The sequence below is a fragment of the Belonocnema kinseyi genome, chromosome 6 (assembly GCF_010883055.1).
Source record: "Belonocnema kinseyi isolate 2016_QV_RU_SX_M_011 chromosome 6, B_treatae_v1, whole genome shotgun sequence".
NCBI lineage: Eukaryota > Metazoa > Arthropoda > Insecta > Hymenoptera > Cynipidae > Belonocnema > Belonocnema kinseyi.
The window spans coordinates 12,233,608-12,257,200 of NC_046662.1; the positions used below are offsets into that span (position 1 = coordinate 12,233,608).

Consider the following 23,593-nt stretch of genomic DNA (forward strand, 5'->3'; position numbering starts at 1 on the left):
TTGTTTAAACAATTTTTAAATTTCCAAAATCTTCTTGCGTCTGTCAAGTGTGGATGTAGACATCCAATAGCATTGAGTTCCCACTTTTGATCAAACCGACCGCTCGACGTCGTTAAACACAGTGAAAAACAAGACTAAGTGAGAATCACGAGCGGTCACCCATCCGAGATTAAGCCGCGCCATTTATTTATTCAGTTTTCTTGACAATATCCGTTTGAGGCACGATTTTAGAATTGACTGGGTCGAATCGAGTGGAAGACTTCTCAAATAAAGTAAAATTGGTAGGAATTTTAAATTTTACCATGAGGAAAATATCTTTTGCGAAAACAAGGTGAGGTACTGAGTGATAAATGTGGGACAATATGGGGGCACGAAGTGAATAGCTGCCGCAAGGAAAGATTTATTAGTGCGACCCATCCCTGCTATGCTCCAGTTCCAGCTTAGCGAATTTCTCCTGGAACCGTTTTTCCCGAATTTCCAACAAGCTTTCATCTCCTAAATTCGCAATCTCACTTAAAAGAGCCTCGAGCTCGAATTTTTTCCTGTCGACTTAACTTATAACTTCAAGACTTTAATAATCCAGGAGAGTATCCCCTTTGCGGTATCTGAATAATTTAGAGACGAGATAGGGAAGATTTTATACACTCAGAAAAAAAATAAAGTACGAGAGAATTTGGTTTCTCGTACCAAACACGTCACCAAAGTCCGAAGTCCCAGTTTTCAATAATAGATTATCAGTTTTAAACATTAAATTTCCACCAAAAAAAAACAGTTTTAAAAAAATAAATAATTTTTGAACCAAACAAATGAATTTTCAAGTAAAATGATGAATCTTCAACGAAAAAAATGAATTATTAACAAAAGAATTCAAAATTTAACCAAGTAGTTAAATTTCCAAACAAGAAAGACCAATTTTCAGAAAAATAGTTGAATACTCAATCAAAAGAGATTAATTTTCAACCAAACAGTCGCATTTTTAGCAAACAGATCAATTTTCAAACCAAAAAGACCAATTTTAAATTAAGAAAATGTTTCAATCCAATTCGACCAAATAGTTCATTTTTCTACCATAGCAGTTAAATTTTCAACGAAAACAGAAATGTTTTCAACAAAACATTTAAATTTTCAAATAAAAAAATTTCCTTTGAACCAAAAGTGGACTTATTACATTTATAGTAAAAAAAATTATTTTAAGTGAAAAAAATATAGAATTTTCAAGAAAATAGATAAATTTTCACAAAGGTATTCAACTTTTAACTAAGCAGTGGAATTTTAAACCTATAATGACGAATTTGCAGTGACAAATATAACAGTTTGATATTTCAACCAAAAACATTTTTATTTAAAATAAAAAAGAGTTGAATTCAATTTTAAAAAAAATAGAATTTTCAATCAAAAAAGATTTTTCGGTCAAGAGAGACCAAGAATTAAAACTGAATTGCTGAAATTTCGGCAAAGACGGAATTTCACCAAAAAAGTAATTTACTATCAAAATAATATAATTTTAACCCAAAAAATAAATTATCAACAAAACAGTTACATTTTTAACCAGAATCGATTTTTCAGCCAAGAATTTTATGCAAAAAAGTTCATTTTCAAGCGAATACTTAAATTTTCTAACAAAATAATAAAATTTTCAACGAAACCGTTCTCTTTTTGACTAAAAATATTTTAAAAATTTTACAATAACAGATCTTTCAGTCACGAGAGAAAAAAATTGTACCCAAATTGTTGAATTTTCGCCAGACGATTTAAATATAAATTTTCAACAAAAAGGTTGATTTTCAAACAAATAGATCAATTTTCAAATAAAGAAAGGTAAAAATTTACACCAATAGCAAAAAGTTGGATTTTCAGTAAAAACAAAAATTAATTTAAAAAAATTAAACAAATTTTCAAGAAAATAGTTCAATTTTCAACAAAATGGCTCATTTTTTAGCAAAGAAATATATTTCCAATTGAAATGATAAATCTTTAACATAAAAAAATAAATTTTAAGAAAGCATTAGAATTGTACCGAAAAACTGAATTTTCAACGAAAAGAAATTGATTTGAATCAAAAGAAATTTTTTTTAATGAAAGTAACTTTTCTTTGACTTAGATCCAATGAATATTTTTCTTTGATTCCAAGAAATTCACTTTATAATTTTTGTTAATTAAAATTTTTTATCCTTGAGGTTTTAATTTGTAAATTTTGTAACCGAAGATTCCTGTTACCGACATCGAGACCATTCCACTAGTTTCTTGAATATTTTCGAAAGTAAACGATCGCGTCATAAAATTATATTACGCAATTTTGAGTAGCGAATTTTGCGTGAACAACTTCAAGGTTATTTATCAACTATGTTTAAGCGAAATTCGTAAACTTAAAAAGCTTTAAATAGATGCTTCTTTTAGTACTGACATAATTTTAAATTATAAGCGCTTGAAATTAGGCAATTTTGATTTTGTAACAATATATAATTTCTAGACATTTTAAATTCAACCATTTCTGAATTATCAATTGTATAGGAAAAATGGTTCAAAATAACAAAACAAAAAAATATAATTTTTATTCAAGATTTAAAAAAATTGTAAATTAAAATTTTACAATATTTATGGAAACAGTTCAGATCTCCGGATACGTAAAAATATTGGCGCCCATCAAAATATTGAAATAACGAAAGTGAGAGTTTTTTCAAACATATCTTCATAACTATAATTAATCATGTCTTCAGTTTAAGAATTTCTTTTTGAAAAATCCAAGAACAGCTAAAATTCTTCAGATGATGTGACATGGAATTGCTCATGTTCAAAAATTTCTTTCTTATGGATTTCAAAATACTTTACGTTTTTAATATTAAAAAATAAAAATCCAAACATAATATTATTTTTTTGGTATAAATTAGACATAAACTGAAACTCAGACTTTTGATATTATATAAATTCGATTACCTCTGAGAGACATAGTTTTCATTAATTCAAACAATCTTTCCCCTCAGTGTGGGATGTAAGGTGTGTCTGCTTTTTAAAATTTCTGGAACTAGTTTGAGTTTATGGTGGGCAGTAAATATATTTGTAATAATCCTTTGAGTGGTTTATTTTCTGCAGCTGAGTATGTACTTTGAAATAATTGAATCGATGGACAAAAAGGCAAAAAATGAGAGTGGCAGTGGTCTGGTTTGGACTCTTATCCCATTGTGTCGGAGAGAGATTGCAAAACCGGAAATGAACATTGTCGGATCCACGCACCATGTGCTACCATCTACGGACAGGAGAAACTGCATTCCATTTCAAATCTAGAACCAACTATAACTATACTATTCGCTTTAACCCCTTACCCTTACATAACCTTACCCTTACCCTTACCCTTACCCTCATTCTTCGAATTCACTGAGATTTCTAGTTCTTTCCGCTAACAATGTTAAAATTAAATTCCCCAACCGACCCAGATCTTAAAAAACTTTCCAGTGCAGAAAGAATTTCAAATCAGAGAAAATACAATGTAACTTTAGTGGATAAGTAAGGAGGTTTCTAACGCAAAATTTCTGTTACCAATATGTTACCTACATTACCACTTAATGGGTTGTGATCCTTGCTAAGTTTCTAGAATATTCTTGAAGGTCACCGAGATACCGAGGGCGTCCCGGAATTATATTGCGCAATTTCGAGTAACCCGTGTTTCGTAAACAACTTCAAGGTTATTTATCAAAATTGTTTACGCACGATTCGCTACTCGAAATTGTGCATACTCATTTCATAGTACTATCGGCAATTTTAAAGAATATTCTAGAAACTCAGCACAGATACAAACAATTTGAGCAGTGGAATTTTCTCGATGTCGGTAAAATTTCGGTAACGGGAATCTTGCTTTAGAAACCCCTTAAATTAGCTACCTACATTTGAAAATCGAACTTTTTCTGTGAATTTAAAAATTGAATACTTGAGATACGTGGAAATGAAAAATCTGACTACACTTGGTTAGTTCCTACACAAAAAAAAACAAATTATCAGACAAATCGTTCGATTTTCCACCAAAGAGATAATTTTTCACAAAACTCATAAAAAAAGAAAAAGAAAAAAGAATTTTCAACAAAAAAGATTTTATTTCGAAAAAAGACGAATTTTCAACGAAATATATGAATTATCATAAAAAATAATTAAATTTTTAAGTATATAGTTTAATTTTCTACTAGAATGTTGAATTTTCATTCCCCAAGTTAATTTCCGACTAAATAGTTTAATTTTCAACCAGAATATTTAATTTGATATGATAAAACTGAATTTTTTACAAAATATGAATTTTCAACGATAAAGACCGATTTTTAAACAATACTGGAATTATTAACATTAAATTATTACAAACATTTCTTTTTTTGAATTATAAACATTTTCATTGAAGAAAATTAATTTTCAACAAAAAAAGGAATTTTCAGAAAAGTAGTTCCATTTTCAACCAAAGGCAACAACAACAAAAAGGAATTTTTAACAATACTCAATATTCTCAAAGGTAACCGAGGACGTCCCAGAATGATATTGTGCAATTTCGAGTATTCTAGAAACTCTAGAAATTCTAGAAATATTCTAGAAACTTAGCACGGACACGAACCACTTGAGCTGCGGAATGGTCTCGATTTCGTTAATGTGTTGGTAACACAAGTCTTGCTTTAGAAACTCCCTTACTCCCACTTAGTTAATTCTAACACAAAGAAACAACGCATTTTCAGAAAAGTAGTTCAATTTTTTACCAAAGGGATGCATTTTAATCGAAAATTATAAATTTTCCGCTAAAAAAAAAAGTAATTTTCAATAATATATAATATTCTCGAAGTATTGTTCAATTTCGAGTAACGAGTTTTGAATAAGAATCTTCAAGACTATTCATCAAGGATGTTTACGCAAAATTCGTTTACTTAAGATTCCTTAAAATCATTTTATGATGTCATCGATAAACTTCGAGGATATTCTAGAAAATTAGCACGGACACAAACCACTTGAGCTGCCGAATGGTCTCGATGTCGGTAACGTATCGGTAACAGGAATATTGAGTTAGAAACTCCCTTAACTACTTATATTAAAGGATCAACTTTTTTCTGTGAATTTAAAAACTGAATACTTGTGAGACACGAAAATGAAAAATCTGACTACACTTGGAATGAAGAGAGAAAAGCCTTGACTCTTTTAAGCGAGTTAGGAAAAAAATGCTTGAAATGGTAACTGCTCGCTTTTTCGCACGGGATCGTCCCACATTCAATCTCATGGAATGTGTAGCGTGATATGAAATACCTTGAAAAGAATATACAAGAAAAAAAAGGGAAGGGGATAAAAAGCAGAGCACGTTGGATATTGTAAGGGAATTCCGAATATAACATAAAATAAAAACGTTAAATTTTCCATCTAAAGAAAAGTCTACAACTTTTCCAAGTTTCCAGGAAAAATTAATTTTAATAATACCAGACCTCGAACTAATTTTATTTTTTAAGCAAAGTTTCCAGTTTTCTAACCTAATATTTTTAAAGCATTAAAAATTAAATTAAATGTAATTGTTTTTGGTTTAAAGTTAATTATTTTTGTTTAAGGAATCTATTATTAGATGTTTGGTTAAGAATTTATCTGTTTTACTTCGAAATGTTATTATTAAATTCAAACTTGAATTAATTTGTTGAAGATTCAACCATTTTTTTTGTCATACTTCTTGGATGAAAGTTCAACTATTTGAAAAAATTAAAATCAAAATTTACCTTTTCAATTGATAACTCAACTGTCTTCTAAAAAATTTGTCTTCTTGGTTTATAAGTTCAAAATTTTTTTAGAAAATTGATATATTTGATTTAAAAATCTTTCTTTTGCCAAAATTAATTTTTTAACTGAAAATCTATTATATTTTGGATTTAAAGTTGATCTTTTTTAGTATGAATTTCAACTATTTGTTTAAAAATTAATGTATTTTGTTGTAAATTCGTCTTTTTCGGTAGAAAATCAATCTTCTTGGTTAAAAATTCATGTTTTTGGCAAAATATCATTTGTTTCATTAAAAACTGATCGCTTTTGGCAGAAATGTCTTTTTTTCAAAATGCAACTATTTGATTGTAAATGAATCTATTTTAGTTGAGGATCCAAGAATTTTGTTAAAAAATCAATTGAGTTGGTTAAATCCAACTACGTTCAATTTAAAATCAAAATCGGCTTTGGCTGAAACATCAAATATTACATTTTTCGCTGAAAATGAACCTTTTTAGTTTTAAAATTCCACTCCTTCGTAGAAAATCAAACTAATTTCATCAAAGTTAATTTTTTTGGTTAAAAATTTATAACTTTAGTTGAAGATTTGTTACTTATTTTATTTATTTTTTGTTGTTGTAAAAAATTAATATTTTCGACTTAAATTTAAACTATTTTGTTTGCAACTTTAACTGTTTTGTAGAAAATTCGTATTTTGGTCTAGAAGATTCAACAATTTAGTGGAAAATACAACTATTTAGTGGAAAATTCATGTATTGTGCAGAAAAATAATTGTTTTTTTTTTTTAAATAGAACGGTTTCGTTTAAAATTAATCTGGTCTAATCCGTTTATTTGTTTAAATATGAACTATTACATTTTTAGTTGAATATTCAGTTTTTTTTATTAAAAATTAATTTTGAATCTGTAAATTTGACTATTTTATTGAAAATTCATCTGATAGGTTATAAATTAATTTTACTGTTGAAAATTCTCATTTTGTGGTAGACATTACACTAGTTTTTTTTTAAATTAATATTCTGGAGTTAAAAATACAACTGTTTTGTAGAAAATTTGGTTTCTCGACTCAAAAATTCAACAATTTTCTAGAAAATGTAACTATTTAGTAAAAAGTGTATAAATTTTGTGAAAAATTAGTCTTTTTTGGCAGAAAATTTATGTATTTTGTTAAAAAAAACCTTCCTGTTTGGTGGGAAATCAATTTCTTTTAAGTAAAACTGTTTAGTTCAAAATTAATCATATTTAATTAATAATTGGTTTCCATTTGCTAAGTCGAACTATTTTTATATTTTAAATACAAATATTTTCCAGGTGAAATATCAACTATTACATTTTTCATTGAAAATTCAGTATTTCTTTGTTAAAAATTAATTTTTGGTGTGGAAAATTCATATTTTCGAGTTGAAAATTCAACATTTCTGCTACATTTTTTTTCTTTATTGACTGGAAAATATTTCTTGGCTAAAAGCTGTTCTTTTTAATTTGAAAATTCATTTTAGGATAGTTTGTAAAGCTTTAAATAGGAGTTTTCCAAAATTCTTTAGGACAAATATTTAATTTAATATTATAAATAATATATGTATATATATAAAATTATTATAAATAATTTAATGACAATTTTCTATCTTATTTTGAATGGAAATAATAATTTTTTCTTACTTGTTTCGCATTTTTCTATAATAAGTAACGCTTTCCAATTTTACTTATTTTATTTTGTAATTTGCATTTTCGTAATTTTTTATACAAGTGGAATTAAACGCATTTTTAAGAAAAATATATTTATAGAAATATAAGGTTTAGATTCGAAAATAATTTTTTTCAATAAAATGAGTCACCCTATTACACATAATCAGTCTGCATTACAAAAAAAAAGAGAGGTCAAAACTCTACAAACTCGGAAGGACAGTCAAGAACATATCATTAATTGCAATCGAGGTCCAGAGTTTCAATTAAATGAATGTGGGAGGGTGTTTTAAGTACATGTTGCGTGTTTAAAAGTTAATAAAATTGCTAAACATAAAAATTCTATTTAATATAAAGATTTTCAAATTTAGTATTTCTTGTAATTTATTACTCTTTTTTATTTATTCAATAAATTTCATTAAAAAAAAATAATCGCAATTTTTTAAATAAAATGAAATACTGCCTACTGGGATTGATTTGACCTTGTTATTACTTGACCTAAGTTTGCTCAGAATTTCAAATGTGATTGTAAAATTAAATTTTTTAGTAGATTATAAATCTTAATTTTATAGTCAGTCAAGATAATAATCTTGAAAAAAAATATATAATATTTTACCTAACGCATATCTAAAAAGTTTTACATCCACCCCAATTGTGAAAGTAATTTAATGACAGAAAGCAGCTCTTGGAAATAAAATAAAGGTGAATTCCTCTTTTTGCTATTCTATCAGAATAAAAAGAACTTTATTTTAAATTGGGCACTTCTGACTCGTTTCTTAAAGTTTTCAAATTATTATATCGTACCATGATTAAATGTAACCCAAGAGAATATGAAAAATAAATTTTAACAAAAAAATACGAATTTTCAAACTAAAAAGATTTTTCAGTAAAGAAAGAAACAAAATTTTAACCAAATTAAAATTGAAGGCAAAAAATAGTTTTTAATACAAAATGCAAATTACGAATAATTATTGATTCTTTTGAGTTTATTTACTCTGAAAATTATATAAATATAATAGAACTAATATTCTTGAGAAAATTCAAAAAGACTTTTATTTTACAAGCTTTAACCAAATTTAAGGTCAAATTCTGACTGGCTAGCAATTGAACTATTTGGTTAAAAATATATGTATTTTCTTAAAAAGTCGTCTTTTTTGGGGTATAAATCAATTCTTTTAGTTAAAATTTAAGTCTGTTGTTGAAAATACGTCTTCGTTAGTTGAATCCAAATGTTGTATTTTTTATTAGAATATTTTTTCTTCACATATAAACTATTACACTTTTCGTTTAAATTTCATCTTCTTAAGTTAAAAATTAAAGAATTTCGTATAAAAATCAACTATTTAGTACAAATTTATATTATTTTGTATAAAATTCGTTTTTTTTTTGTATAAAATTAATCTTCTTGATAGAAAATTCAAATATATCCTTAAAAATGTATAGCTTTTGTTGAAAATTTATTTATGTAGTTGAAAATTCTTCTTTTTAGTATAAAATTAATCTTCTTGGTTGAAAATTCAAATACTTAGTTAAAAATTTATGTATTCTGATGAAAACTCGCTTTTTTTCGGAAAATATCGATTTTTGTGTGTGTTAAAAATCAAGTATTTTGTTAAAAATACGTCTTTGTTGGTAGAATATAACAGTTTTTTATTTCTCAATAAAATATTTCTATTTGGAAACATAACAAATTGAATTTTTCGTTAAAAATTCATCTTTGGTTAAAAATTCAACTCCTTGTTCGAACGTTAAACAACTTAAAAGTTCATTTTCTTGGTTGAAGGTTCATTATTTTTAGTAGAAAATATCTTTTTTTTATTTTGTTAAAAAATAGTAACTTTTTCAATAAAAATTTAACTTTTTTGTTGTTTAAAAATTCAAACGTTTCATAGAAAATTCGTCTTTTTGGCTTGAAAAATCAACGATTTGGTATAAAATTCAACTATTGATCAATTTGAAATTTTTTTTATTTGATTCAAACAAATTCTGTCTTTGATGTAGGGTCAAACACATGATTTTTTAATTTAAACAATCATTTTTCTGAAGGTACTCATTTGGGTTCAAAATGGATATTTTCTCGTTTGAAACTTGAATTATTATTTAATTGTTGAAAAATCGTCTTTTCTGGTAAAAAAATCTAGTTTTGGGTTCAAAGTTCATCTATTTGGTTAAAAATCTACGAATTATGTTGAAAATTCGTCTTTCTTTATTCGTCTTTTTCTGATAGAAAATTAATCTTCTTTTTAAAAATTCACATATTTTGTTCGAAAGTTTCAGCATTTTGTGAACAATTCTTCTTTTTGGATAGAAATTAATATTCTTGGTTGAAAAACCATGGTTTTGGTTGGAAATTTAACTGTTTTTTTGAAAGCTCAAGTTTTCGGCTTGAAAATTCAAACATTTTTTATGAAATTTTCTTTCCATATTACATTAATTTTTTAGTAGAAAATTAATCTTTTTTAATTTAAAATTCGTGCATTTTTTTTGTAATTTGTAATTTTGTAGATGAAAATTCAACTGTTTGGATCAACATTTTTTTAAATAAGTTTTGTTAAATGAAAATTGAACCATTCCATTTATTAGTTTGAATTATGATTTTTTTAGTAGAAAATTGATTTTTTTTAGTTTAAAATTCATGCATTTAACCTTTTTGGTGGATAAATAATTTCTTGGCTGACAATACGTAATTTTTGGTAGAAAATCTGTATTTATATTTAAAAATTCAACTTTTTGGTGAAAATTATGTACTTTGTAAACAATTCGACTGTTCTAGTAGAAAATTTACATTCTGAGTTGACAATTCAACTATATTTGGTTGAAAATCTATCTTTTTGTAGGTGAAAATTCTACTATTTGGTTGAAAAAAATTCATCTTTTTCAAAAGAAAACCTTTTTTTTCGTGAAAATCTAAAGATTTTATTTTTGGTAGGAAATGATTTTTTTTAGTTGAAAATTTATCTTTTTGATAGAAAATTCATGTATTTTTTTTGTTGAAAATTCGTATTTTTGAGTGGAAAAATAATCCTCTTGGTTGAAAATTCGTATTTTTTGGTAGAAAATAAATTTTTTTGATTACAAAATTCCTCTTTTGGTTGAAAGATTAATTATTACTTTGAAATTTAACTGTTGTTAATGATTGAAAATTCAACTATTTGGTCATCACTTTTGGTTAAAGATAATATTATTTTGGTTGAAAATTAAACTATTTGGATAAATTTTTAAAAATTCATTTTCGGAACTAAAAATTGAATTATTCCATTTTTTAATTAAATATAAACTTTTTCATTTGAAAATTCAACTTTTTGTTTTCAAATTTAACTGTTTGGTTGAAAATTAATTTTGCTGATTGAAAATTTTACTATTCCATTAATGATTGCAAATTTTAATAATTTTTAGTTGAAAATTCAAATATTTGGTGGAAAATTCGTATTTTTTGGTTGAAAATTAACCACTTTCACTGAAAATTAAACTATTTGGTAAAAATTAAACCATTTGGTAAATAATCCATGCGTTTTATTGAAAATTCTTCTTCTAGGTAGAAAATTTGTATTTTCTGGTTGTAGGTTGAAAATTGTATACATTTTTTTTAATCAACTACTTTGTGAAAATTGGATGTAGTTTGTTGATAATTCGTATTCTTGGTTGGAAAATGAATCTTCTTGACTGAAAATTCGAATATTTGTTTTGAAAATGAATTTTTAAAAAATCTTTCTTGGTTGAAAATGAGTCTTTTTGATTTAAAAATAGTGTCTTTAGTATCATTTTTTGGAAATAGTAGCAAATTATTACCACAGATTAAAAAAAGTTTTTTATAATTGCAAAAATTAATAAATAACTATAAAATATTATTGCAAGAAGTATAGTACTAGAACTAGAGTCATCTCTATTTCGAAACAAATGCACTTAACATCAAGAAAGAGGGGATTTACTCCACGAATGTCACTTGCTCAGTAACTGACAATTAGATTCTCTCAAGCTCGTCGAAGAACCATAAACGGTTGTGAAAAGAAACGCGAAAAATCGAGACAAAATAAGGCAGTGGAAGGTGAACAACATTCAATAAATTATTTAAATAACACTATCAGGCCTATTTTGAGAATGCCGGAAGAAAGGGGAAGTACAAATGTTGTCTCGAGGCTGAAACTCCATATCAAGGAGTTACCATTTTTTTGTAAAGTTATTGAACTGGTTAGTATCCACAAAAATTTATTATCCATTTTACATCAAATTTGATATAATATTTTATATAGAGCTTAATAAATTTTGGAATTGCATATAATAATATTTCATTTATTCATTTATTCATTCATTCTGTCCACACTAAAGCTGCTACGTTTCCGCTCGCTATATTTACCGTCAAATTGTCGGTTTCCTATGATGTAGGTCAGTTTGACATCTTATGAAATTGTCTTCAGCATTAAGTTCGTTTTGCACTATAAATCAACATTTCAAGTAAAAATAGTGCATTAAAAAAATTAAATTAATTTATATCCAAATGGTCGAATTTTCAATCAAAAAGATAAATATTCAACCAAGCAGATTTACTTTCAAGCAACAAGAAGAATTTTCAAGATAACAGGAATTTCCAATCAACTAGTTGAATTTTGAGCTAAAAAAGAACACTTATCTACAAAAAATGAAATAGTTGAATTTTTATTTGAATAAATTAATTTTCAATCAAACAGCCGAATTTTCAGCTAATAGGCTTAATTTCCTACTTAAAAATACAAATTATCAAACAAATACACCAATTTAACGCCAAATAGTTTAATTTTCAACAAAAAAAAATATCTTTTTTTTAAACCAAAAAGATTAAATTTCTATCAAGAAAAATAATTTTCATCAATCGACGAATTTCTTCTTCAGACGAATCTTCCACAAAATACATGACTTTTTCTCCAAACAGTTGCATTTTAAAATAAAAATATAATTTTTCTACCAAAACAGACGAATTTTCAACAAAATAGTTGAATCCTCAACCAAAACAAATTAATTTTCAACTAGTTGCATTTGCACCCAAAAGAAGGTTAACTTTCCACCAAAAAGAATAATTTTCCATCAAGTAATTGAATTTTCAACTAAAAAATATAAATTTTCAATCTTAAATGTAATAGTAAAATTTTCAGTTAACAAATTAATATTCAACAAAGAAGATTAATTTTCAACCACATGACAAATTTTCAAAAAACTACATAATTTTCTAATTAACTAGTTGCATTTGCAATTGAAATAAAAAATTACAACAATAAATAAAATAGTTCCATTGTAAACCGCAAATAAATGTGGACCAAGAAAATTAACGATTCGCCAAAAATATTAATTTTCAACTAAATATTTGACAATGAAATGGTTAAATTTTTACTATAGAAAATTTATTTGCATCAAAATGATTCATCTTTTAACCAGAAAAAGGAATTTTCAACCAAGAGGATTATTTTTCCACTCAAAAAGATGAATTTTTAAAATAATAAATACATGAATTTTCCACCAAATAATTTAATTTTTAGCAAAAAAAAAAGATCATTTTTAACAAAAACTGAAATCTCTAAATTGCCATGAAAAATAATAATTGAATTTTTAAATAATAATAATATAAATTTTCAACCAAAAAAGCCTAAGTTTCAGCCAATGCAAATTATTTATCCACTTTATTCACTTTATTCAATTTTCAGTCAAAAAATTAATTATCAACCAGAAACAAAGAATTTTGAATAAAGTATAGTTGAATTTTCATCTTAAAAAAGATCGTTTTCAAAATCTAGAATGGAATAGTTTAATTTTCGCGAAAAAAAACTTATTTTAAACAAAAAAAACAAACAAATTTCATCCAAATAGTTGAATTTTCATCTAAAAAAGATTAAATTTCAACAAAAAACATGAATTGTAAGCTAAAAACGATAAGTTTTCTACTAAAAAAGAAACCACTTTGCACAACTATATATTATATTGTATATATTACAAAATATTAGAAAAAATTCGAGTATGTTTAAAACATATTCAGAAGTTTTGAAACCATTTTTTCAATTTTGCAGAATTTAAGAAAAATTTGAAGTAAATTCAAGAAATATTAAAAGGAATATAAAAGAATCGAATAGAATTATAAATTAAAATTTTTTTAGAAATGTAGACTCTCAAAGGTTTTGAAGATAAATTTAGAAGCCTTAACAGAATTTCGAAAGTTTCCGCAAGAATAAAATAAATAATTTTTCAAATTTTAAGAAAAATTTGAGCCAGTTAAAAATATTTTTAGGAATTTAAGATGTTTTAAATAGATAAGAAATATTTAAAAACTTGGATTTCTTGATTTCTTTCAAAATTTAAATGTCCTAAGCATATTTTGAAAAGACTCGAATATTTCCTAATATTTTAAAACGTCCTATAAAATAAAGAAAATAAAATTCTTTAAAATCTTCTAAATTTTTGGTTGACACATCAGAAATATTCAACAATATTTTTTAATTTTCTCAAGAATCTTATAAAAATTATATTTATATCAATTTTAAAAACAAACTGATAATACTTATTTTCTTGTTCAAAAAATGTGTAACAAAAAAATTGTTTTTTGAAAATTTTATATTGTATTATTAGTATAATTTTGTATTCTTTATGGTATTTAACAAAAGTTTTAAATTGGTGAATTTTGATTAGAACTTACATTAATAGCTAAAAATATTTTTATGACTAAAAAAAATTATGAAAAAGTATTCAGTGTTGCATCAAAATATTTTAAAATTTTTTTCTAAACAGTATTTCATCATAAAAAAAAAGCTTTTTTTTTATTTAGAAAACTTTTATTATGTTTTAAACCATATTCCATAAATGTTACGTGTGGAAATTGTATTATCCAAAAATATTATTATTTGAGAATTTTCCAATTCGGGAATTATATTTTTCGGGATTTTTCGGGATTTTTCTGCAATCCCATTATTTTTCAGGATTTTTTAATCGTCCCTCGAAATTGTTAATTATTATTTTAAAAATTTTAAAGCCCTAATATTTTAAAAAAATGGGATGCTCTTAATTTCTGCTAATTACAGGTTTGTTGCATTATCAGTATTGCCCTACTAGTAGGCGCTTTAGACAACAAATCTCATAAACAACTAATGAATTTTCACCATGTGGGACTCATTTTCACATCGATTTCTGGCTATATTCTGATAAACTCAATTATCATCGTCTGCTATCTGATTGGCGAGAAGCAGCCCAAAAAAATGGTGAGTTTTTTATCCATCCCTAGGGATTCATTTAACTTGGAGAAACCCAATTCTGTGGAGAACGTTCTGTTCGGTTGAAATTTCAAGGGAGATAAAAATAAAAGAGGGAACTTGTAGATCATGTGAGAAAATTGAACTTCATAAAGACACCTGATTCGTTAGATTTTAAATCAGGACAATTTAATTTTCTAAAGTACTTTACAAACAATTAAATTACATTTTGAATTTTTTTACAAAATAATTAATCAATTAATTAATTAGATTCTGGAAAATAGTTAAAAATAAACAATTGTGAAAGAATTAAATTGAGAGAATATTTTAAAGGCTTCGGTAACTGAGTCGTTGCACAACTTAATATGTAATACGAACGCCCTTAATTATTTCATAATTAGGTGGCTAGTTTAACAAAATGTCTCGCTACTTACTGAAAATTTATATGATATTCAAATTTACTCTGTTATATAAATAATTTAGAACGTTTCTTGTTTCTAAAAATGTAATTAGACTCTATAATTATTTTTTATGGTTCATGCTCTACATCCGAATTAGTCATATCTGTGATAAGAGAGATTTTATAGAATATTTTAATTACCTAGTTAGTAAATTAAAATATATGCTTTAATTTAAAGTACTATATTAAACTATTAAATATATTTGATAATCATAAATTAAAATAAATTTTAAAATAGCTGGATCGACACTCATACAATTTTAAATCAATTTTTTTAATTATTTAATTTTTTTTTCAATTTTGAACATTTTTTTAAAACATTGGTCCATTTTTGAAGATTTGCAATTAAAGACTTTTGATGTGTATACTTTTAAATTATGTACTTATAAAATTGTTCTTTTAAAGTAATACAATTCTGATGATTTTTAATTGAAGAATGTTCAATTTTGTAAAAATAAAAATGTATTGATAAAATTCTTCAATTGTAATGATTTTGAAGATCAAGTCAAGTTTTTAATTGAGAATCTTCTAAATTGATGAAATGTCCAATAAGCTTCAGAACTCAAGCATTTTTAATTATAAAACTTAAGAATTACACAATTTTAATTTTAAATTGACAAAATTAAAAACTGCTCAATTTTAAAGATTTACAATTCAAAGTTCAACAATTCGGAATATTTACATTTGAAAACCTTCTTTTTTAACAAACTTGTAGTTTAAATTTTTAAATATTGAAATTATATAAATAAAAATTTTTGAATTGTGATAATTTTGATGATTTTGAAGATCAAAAGTCAAGTTATCGATTGAAAATATTACGAATTGAAGAAATTTCGAATTTAAATCATCAAAATTAAAAAATTTTTAATTATAAAACATAAACCTTACATCATTTTTAATTGCCAATTGATAAGATTAAAAGCTCTTCAATTTGCAAAATATACAACTTAAACTTCTCTAATTTCCGAAATTACAATTGAAAATTCTTTATTTCTTAACAATTTACAGTTTAAAATACGAAAATTTAAAAAAATTATTATTAAAAATCATTAAATTGTGATGATTTTGAAGATCAAAATTCACGTTTTCAATTATAAATCTTCCAAATTAATGAAATTTCGAATTCAAATCATCAAAATTACCGAAATTTTCATTATTAAATTTAAAACTTGCATGATTTTCAATTGTACATTTTCAAAATTAAAAATTCTTTAATTTTCAAAATTGACTATTTGAAGTTCTACAAATTAAAAAATTCACATTCCATTTTTTTAACTTTAACTACTTGCAGTTTTTAATTCTTCAATTTAAAAAATGTATAAATAAAAATCCATTGTGTGATTTTGACGATTTTGATGATTTTGAAGATCAAAAGTAAAGCTTTAAATTCTAAATCTTTTAAATTGATGAAATTTCGAGCCTAAACTGTAAGGAAAGAAAATGTGCAAAATTTTTTATTGCAAATCTTACAATTTGCAGAATTTTCTATTGTAAATTGTCAACATTAAAAAATCCTCAATTTTAACAATTTACAAATTGTGAATATCTGCTAGAATTTAAAGCTGGTTGTTTTGAAGGACATGTAAATCAAACTTTCTAATTTTTATGATGTAAATCATATCTCAAGTTTTTAATTATAAATCTTTTAAATTCAAGAAATTTTGAGCGTAAATCATAAAAATTACAGAATTGTTATTTGCAAAACTTAAAACTTGCATAATTTTAAATTGCAATTTTTAAAAATTAAAAACTGTATAATTCAAGAAATGTACATTTACAACAGTAATTTTTTATTTTAACGATTTGTAGTTTTCAATTCATCAATTTGTAGGGTTTCGAAATAAAAATCTTTAAACTCTGATAATTTTGAAGATCAAAATTCAATTTTGCCAATTCTAAATCCACAAAATGGATAAAATTGTGAATGTAAAGCATCAAAACAACATAATTTAAAATTATAAATCACATAAATTGCACATGTTTTAATTGTAAATTGCGAAAATTAAGAAGTCCTCAATTTTAACGATTTGTAATTCAAGGTTCTAAAAGTTTCAAAAATTTACAACTAAAAATCATTCAGTTTCAATAATTTTAAGGATCAAAAGCCAAGTGTTTTTAATTCTAAATCCTCCAAATTGATGAAGCTTCAAATGCATAAATCATAAAAAATGCAATAATTAAAAATTTATAAATTTGGATGATTTTGGAAATCAAAAGATATGTTGTAAACTATAAATCTTCATAATGTAGAAATTTCGAATGAAAATCACCAAAATTATAAAAAATTATAATTTTATATCCTCAAAATTAAAAAAACTTTATTTCTAAAGATTTACGATTCAAAGTTCTACAATTTTAAAGAGTTAAAATAGAAAACTTTGAATGTATAAAATACATAATTGCAAATTATTCACATTTCAAGAGTTATATTTTAAAGGTATTTTATTTGAACTCTCAAATTTAATTATTTGCTATAATTAACTAATTCGATAATATTTAACCTCCATGATTTCAATTTACAGACACAATCCAATGTACTTTTAGTCTCTTTTTCGTACAAAAATGATTTATACATAATAAATAATAAATATGAAAAATAAAACAGATTCCGAAACTCGAAAACAAAGGTTTCAATCAAATAATTATAAACTAATAATAAAAAAGCATCATATTTTTATCCCTAATTTTTAAAAAATTCTATTTTTTTCAGGCCCTTCTCTTTGCCGCATTGGGTTGCTTATTGTGCTTTGCTTCTGGAGTGGTTTTGATCTACGACTGGGACAAATACGACAGTAATTTCATTTTTCAAAATTCGAACAAATATCTCGATCAAATGCTGTCCAGTGGAATTTTTGCAATTTTGGCATCAGTCGTATTTGCACTGGACACGCACTTCATCAAAAAATACGATTGAAAGTGAAAACTCAATAACGGAAGCTCGAAAATTATTAATTAATTAAAATAATTTATCAAAATTCTATCATTGAAGCCTCGGCAGAAATAAATTTGATCAACAACAATCTGTTTTGACGCAATCTTTGTTCAGGCGGTGGGCATGTTGAAATAATTTGTTAAATGACATAGTTTTTCAATGACTCATATATTTACTACGCGGTAAAAGATAAAATCCTTGGTTATAAATCCCTTGTCATATGGCCACAGAGTCAGAAAACTATTTAGTTCAATCAACAAAATTTTTGTTGCTTCAGCAAAATATTTCGCTAACCCAACTTTTATTGATTGTTTTGATCAAATATTTTGGCAAATGGAGTATTTGGTTTACACAACAACAAAATTTGGTTGGGCCAATCAAATATTTTGTTGGATTGAACCAAATTTTCATGTTTATACAAGAAAACAGTTTTTTTGGTTGAAGAAAATATTTTTTCAGAGTGCAGATTCAAATAAAAGTATTTTTCTTGATCCAACTTTATCTCTGTCGCGGTGAAAATTTTCGGAAAGAATTAATTAAATAATAAGGGCTTAAATAAGAGTGAAAGTTTAGATCTAAACTAACAAAATAAAAATACTAAGATATTTTTCTACGTAGATTAAATATTTTGCATTAATTTTAATGAATGCATTTTATAAGATTTTGTACTCTATTCAAATAAAATTTATAATAAATACATTTATTTATTTAAAGAAATCCACATTTCAAATTTTAGGGCGTATTTTTCAAAGCGAGGGGCAAAAATCTCATTTGGTTTCAAAGCAGATAGTCAGAATCCTATTACTAAAAGATACGTCTTCCAGACACGAACTCTAGATATAAAACGGATGATAGATATATCAAAGGGTAATAAACGCAATTGCAGACTCAATTTTTTTTGGTCTGAAAATGTAAAATATTCCATTTTTTGCGTAAAAAATAAAATAATATTTAAAGATAATTTTTTTAATTACTTAAAGTGGATTCTAAGTTTCTATTTACATTTTCGAACTAAATAAAATATTTTTGCAACAGCATATTATACTTTCAATATAATTATTCAATTTTTAACCAAAAATGGTGAATTTTCAACCAAAAGAAATTAGTTTTCAACACAAAAAAAACACAGTTTTAACAGAAGAGTTGAGTTTTCAAGCTAAGAAGTCGAATTTTGTAGAGAAGATTTGACTTTTACACTCGAAAAGATTAATTTTTTATAAATAAGGTTATTTTTTAAACAAGTAGTTGAATTTTCAACCACAAAAAATTAATTTTCAACAAAAGAGTTGAACTTTCGACCAAATAGTTGAAATTTCAACTAAAGAAGTTCAATTTTTAACAAAAAGGGAATAGATAAATTATACGTTTAAAAAAAATTTAACAAAAAAAAAAACATTTTCCTCAAAAAAGTGTAATTTCCAACTCGAAAATACGAATATTCAAACAAAAAAATTATTTTAAAACAAATATTTATATTTTCAACCAAAATAGTATAATTTTCCATGAAACTGTTAAAATTCCAAACCAAAAAGTACATTTTTTCTAAAAACAGTTGAATTTTTCACCAAAGAAGATAACATTTCTATGAATTTTCAAGCAAAATAGTAGAATTTTCCATTAAATTGTTGAAATTTAAAGTCAAAAAGACTACTATTTTCTAAAAAACAGTTGAATTTTTAACCAAAAAAGATAACATTTCTACCAAAAATAGAATAGTTGAATTTCCAGTTAATCAAAATTGAAATTGCAAAAAAACTACTTTTATAAAAAAAATTAATTTTCTACCAAAAAAGCTGAATTTTCAAACAAAAAAAATGGATTTTTAACAAAGTAGTTTAACTTTGAATCAGTCTTTACTTTTTCAATTAATATTCATGAAACAATTTATAAAAAAAAATTATTATTTTTAAGGGTTTTTAAAAAAATTAAAAAATTTCAATTCGTTGCTATTGTTTTGGAAGATAGCAATTTTTTGTTCACCTTGAAAATAATTTAAAAATAAATGTTATACTATAAACTTTTTAAATTTAAACAATAGATAATGAGTAAAATATGCAATTAAACTGTTTTTTTAAGCGAAAATTATAGGTAAAATGAATATTCAATAATATTAATAAACAAATGTTTTAAAGTGGTAATAACAAATTTTCAAACAGATTAAATTCATTATAATTGTTTTTAGAGATCACAATCTTTATTCTTCAACTTAAAAATAATTGACAAAAATAGTTGCACTATAAGAAAATTTCAGCAAGATATATGTAGAGAGTGAAAATTTAGTTGAAAATATGCAAATAAACTTTTTTTAATGCGTAATATTAGTAGCATGCATTTTCAACTGATATTACAAAAATAATTAATAAAAGTTGTTATCAAAAAGTCTGAAAAAAATAATTCAATTCGTTACAATTGTTTTCAAGAGCGCAATCTTTTTTGTTCCCTTTAAAAATAAGAAATAAGTCTTGCACTGTAAAATAATTAATTTAAACGAAAGGTTACAAGTAAAATATGCCATTAAACTCTTTTTTTAAAACACAAATTATTGTTAGTATGAATTTTGAATAATATTAACAAAAGAATTAATTAAAGTTGTTATCGAAAAATAAAAAATAAACAGTTTAAATTCATTACAATTGCTTTTAAAGTTATGGTTTACAAATACACTTTTTTATTCTACATTATCAATATATATAATTAAAATAAATAAAATAAATAAATATATCAATATGTATAATATTATAATTTATTGGATATTCAATATGCTATCAAATATTTTTCTTAAAAAAATATATGAAAAAAGTATTTTAATAATTAAAATAAATTAAATAACTTACATCAACAATTTCTACCAAATTAAATTATTATTTTCCCCTTGCAAGTTAATAATTTTCGACCCAGAAGTACAGCCAGCGCCACCACTCGGCCACTGTCAAATCTCATGTCACATTTATTCAGACAAAAAATTGCAATTTGAAATAAAAAACATTTTAATAAAAAAAAAGTTAAATTTTCGACTAAAAACGATACATTATCAGCCGAAAATGGACTAATTCAATTTTAGTTTAAAAAAAATTTTTTTTCACTAAAATAATGGAATAGCTCAATTCTTAAACAAAAGTGGAATAGTTAAATTTTCAATTTAAAAAAATCCATTTTAAAAACAAAAACAAATGTTCGACATAATAGTTACATTTTTAGCGAATAAAATTAATTTTTAACATACTAGTTCAACATTCATTTAAGTACTAGAATTTTCAATCAAAAGATTAATTCTCAATCAAAAATGTAATAGTTAAATTTTCAATTGTAAAAATTAATTTCCAACAGACACAAATGAATGTTCAAAAAAACAGTTTAATTTTGAACCAATAAAATGAATTTTTTCCAGTTAGTTCATATTTCAATGTGCGGCGTTCACTCAGGCGTGATAAACCAGAGAAACCGTGGATAGACTAAATAGTTCTGAGACTAGATTTATGGTGACCGGCACCCCCAAAACCGACACTAAATCCAGATTTGACTGTAGTTGAATCGTCAACAAAATAAACCAATTTTAAACCAAACAGAATTTTAAACCAAAAGAGGTGAATTTTGAGCCAAAAAATATAATAGTAGACTTTCCAATTATAAAGAAACAACTTTTAACGGAAAATAGATGGATTGTCTTATTGCGAAAAAGCAAAAAAGGTAAAGTTTCTTAAAAAAGAAAAATCAAGCAATTGTTTAAAAAAAGGGGGAAGAGGGGAAATAGTATACAATCTGTATTCTAAATTTTCGACCAAATAAAATGTTTTAGCAATAATATTATTGCATTAAGAATCCAAGATAATATTAATTCAGTTCCTTAATTAAATTCCCACTTCCCAGACATTCAACTTGAGAAATGAGTTCTTCCATGTTTAGTGCCGCTCGTAAGTTGATGAATTCCTTCATTTTTGTTATTCAAATAAAACTCGAGAGCGTTTTAAACCGAATTGGACGTTTGGAAAAACGACTTCGGTATATTATTGAAACAAAAGTTCCTTCCTCTATCCTTTTTGGCCGGTCTTTTAAGAGATAAAGGGTTTTCCCCAGAGAGGCAAAAGCTCAACCGAAAGGTTAGAGGAGAAAACACCCCCAAGAAATTGGACTTCGGCCATTTCAATTGTTCAAACAGAATTTAATATTCGGAAATATTTCAATTTCAAGTTGAAAGAATTAAGTTTTAAGCCAAAACGACGCTTTTTCTACAATACAGTTGAAAAAATATAAAAAATATGAATTTTTAACAAAAAAGTTCATTTACGATCGAATAGTTATATTTTTAACTAGAGTCATGGACCATTAATAAAAAAAATATATTTTTTAGAATGTAGGCATCGGAACGGTTTTGTCTATCCCCTGTTTCTCTTTTTTGTCACGCCTGAGTGAACACCGCACATCCTTTACCGCTCCTCTCACTCATCCCCGAGTTGCGGCGTCGATTATCGGAAACACTAAATCCAGAATCAGTAAATCCAGATTCGACCACAGTTGAATTTTGAACTCAAAAAAATTGATTCCTAAATCAAAAGTTGAGCTTCCAACCAAGTAGTTGATTTTTCAGCCAAAAAAGATGAAATTTTCACTAAAAAAATCTTTTTCATCAAGTAATTGATTTGTCGACCAGAAAAGATTAAATTTCTACCAAAAAGTTGAATTTTCTATAAACCAGTTAAACAAACAATTGCATTTAAATCTAAATAATAGAATTTTCCATACAAATTTCGAAAATTCAAGCAAAAAATATTAATTTTTAACCTTATAGTTGAGCTTTCAACTAAAAAATAGTATAATTTTCAGCTAAAAAAGATAAATTATGAACAAAAAATAAAGTAGTTAAATTTTCAGCCAACAAAAATATTTTTCAAGCCAAAAAGAGAACTTTTTTACAAAACAAATGAGTTTTCAACCAAGCAGTTAAATTTTCTAGCAAACTGTTTAAATTTCAACTGAAAAAGATCATTTTTCTTCAAACAGTTTAATTTTGGGCCCGAAAATATTAAGTTTTAGTAAGAAAGGTTATTTTCAACAAAATAGTTAAATTTTTCACAAATTGTTGACTTTTCAGTTAAAAACATTAACTTTCAATGAAAAAAATCGACCAAGGAGATGCATCTTTAAATTACAAAATGTATTTTCAAAAAATTAATTGAATTTGTAAGCAAAAAAAAATGAATTCTGAACAAAAAATGTAATAGTTAATACTTTCGCCCAGAAAGATTTCAATTTTAAATTAAATAGAGTTGATGTAAAACAAAACAAAATTAATTTTTACCGAAATAGTTGAATTGTCGACCAAAAAAGATAAATTTTTAACTGAAGAGTTGTATTTTTAACCAAAAATCTTCATTTTCTACAAAAAGTGGTTAAATTTCCACAGAAAGATATGAACTTTCAAACCAAAAAGATGAATCTTTAACAAAATATTTGAATTTTTAAGCAACAGAATTTATTATTCTAGAATGAAAAAAAATGTCAACCAAAGTGTTCAATTTTAAAGCCAACAAGACAAATTTTCCACAAAATAATTCAAGTTTTAACAAAGAAACAAAAATCTAAGTCTATATAGAAAA

General features: G+C 24.8%; 2 protein-coding genes across 2 annotated transcripts in view; one reads left to right on the top strand and one right to left on the bottom strand.

Annotated features, from left to right (window-relative positions):
* The window catches only part of LOC117174196 (SUN domain-containing ossification factor), a 165,397-nt gene that overhangs the window by 53,298 nt on the left and 88,506 nt on the right, over positions 1-23,593 (bottom strand). The gene's annotated exons all lie outside the window — the stretch shown is intronic.
* LOC117174197 lies at positions 11,354-18,620 on the top strand. The gene is made up of 3 exons (XM_033363059.1): positions 11,354-11,590; positions 14,440-14,616; positions 17,778-18,620. The coding sequence occupies exons 1-3, from the start codon at positions 11,501-11,503 to the stop codon at positions 17,979-17,981; spliced, it is 471 nt and encodes a 156-aa protein (XP_033218950.1). The 5' UTR covers positions 11,354-11,500; the 3' UTR covers positions 17,982-18,620.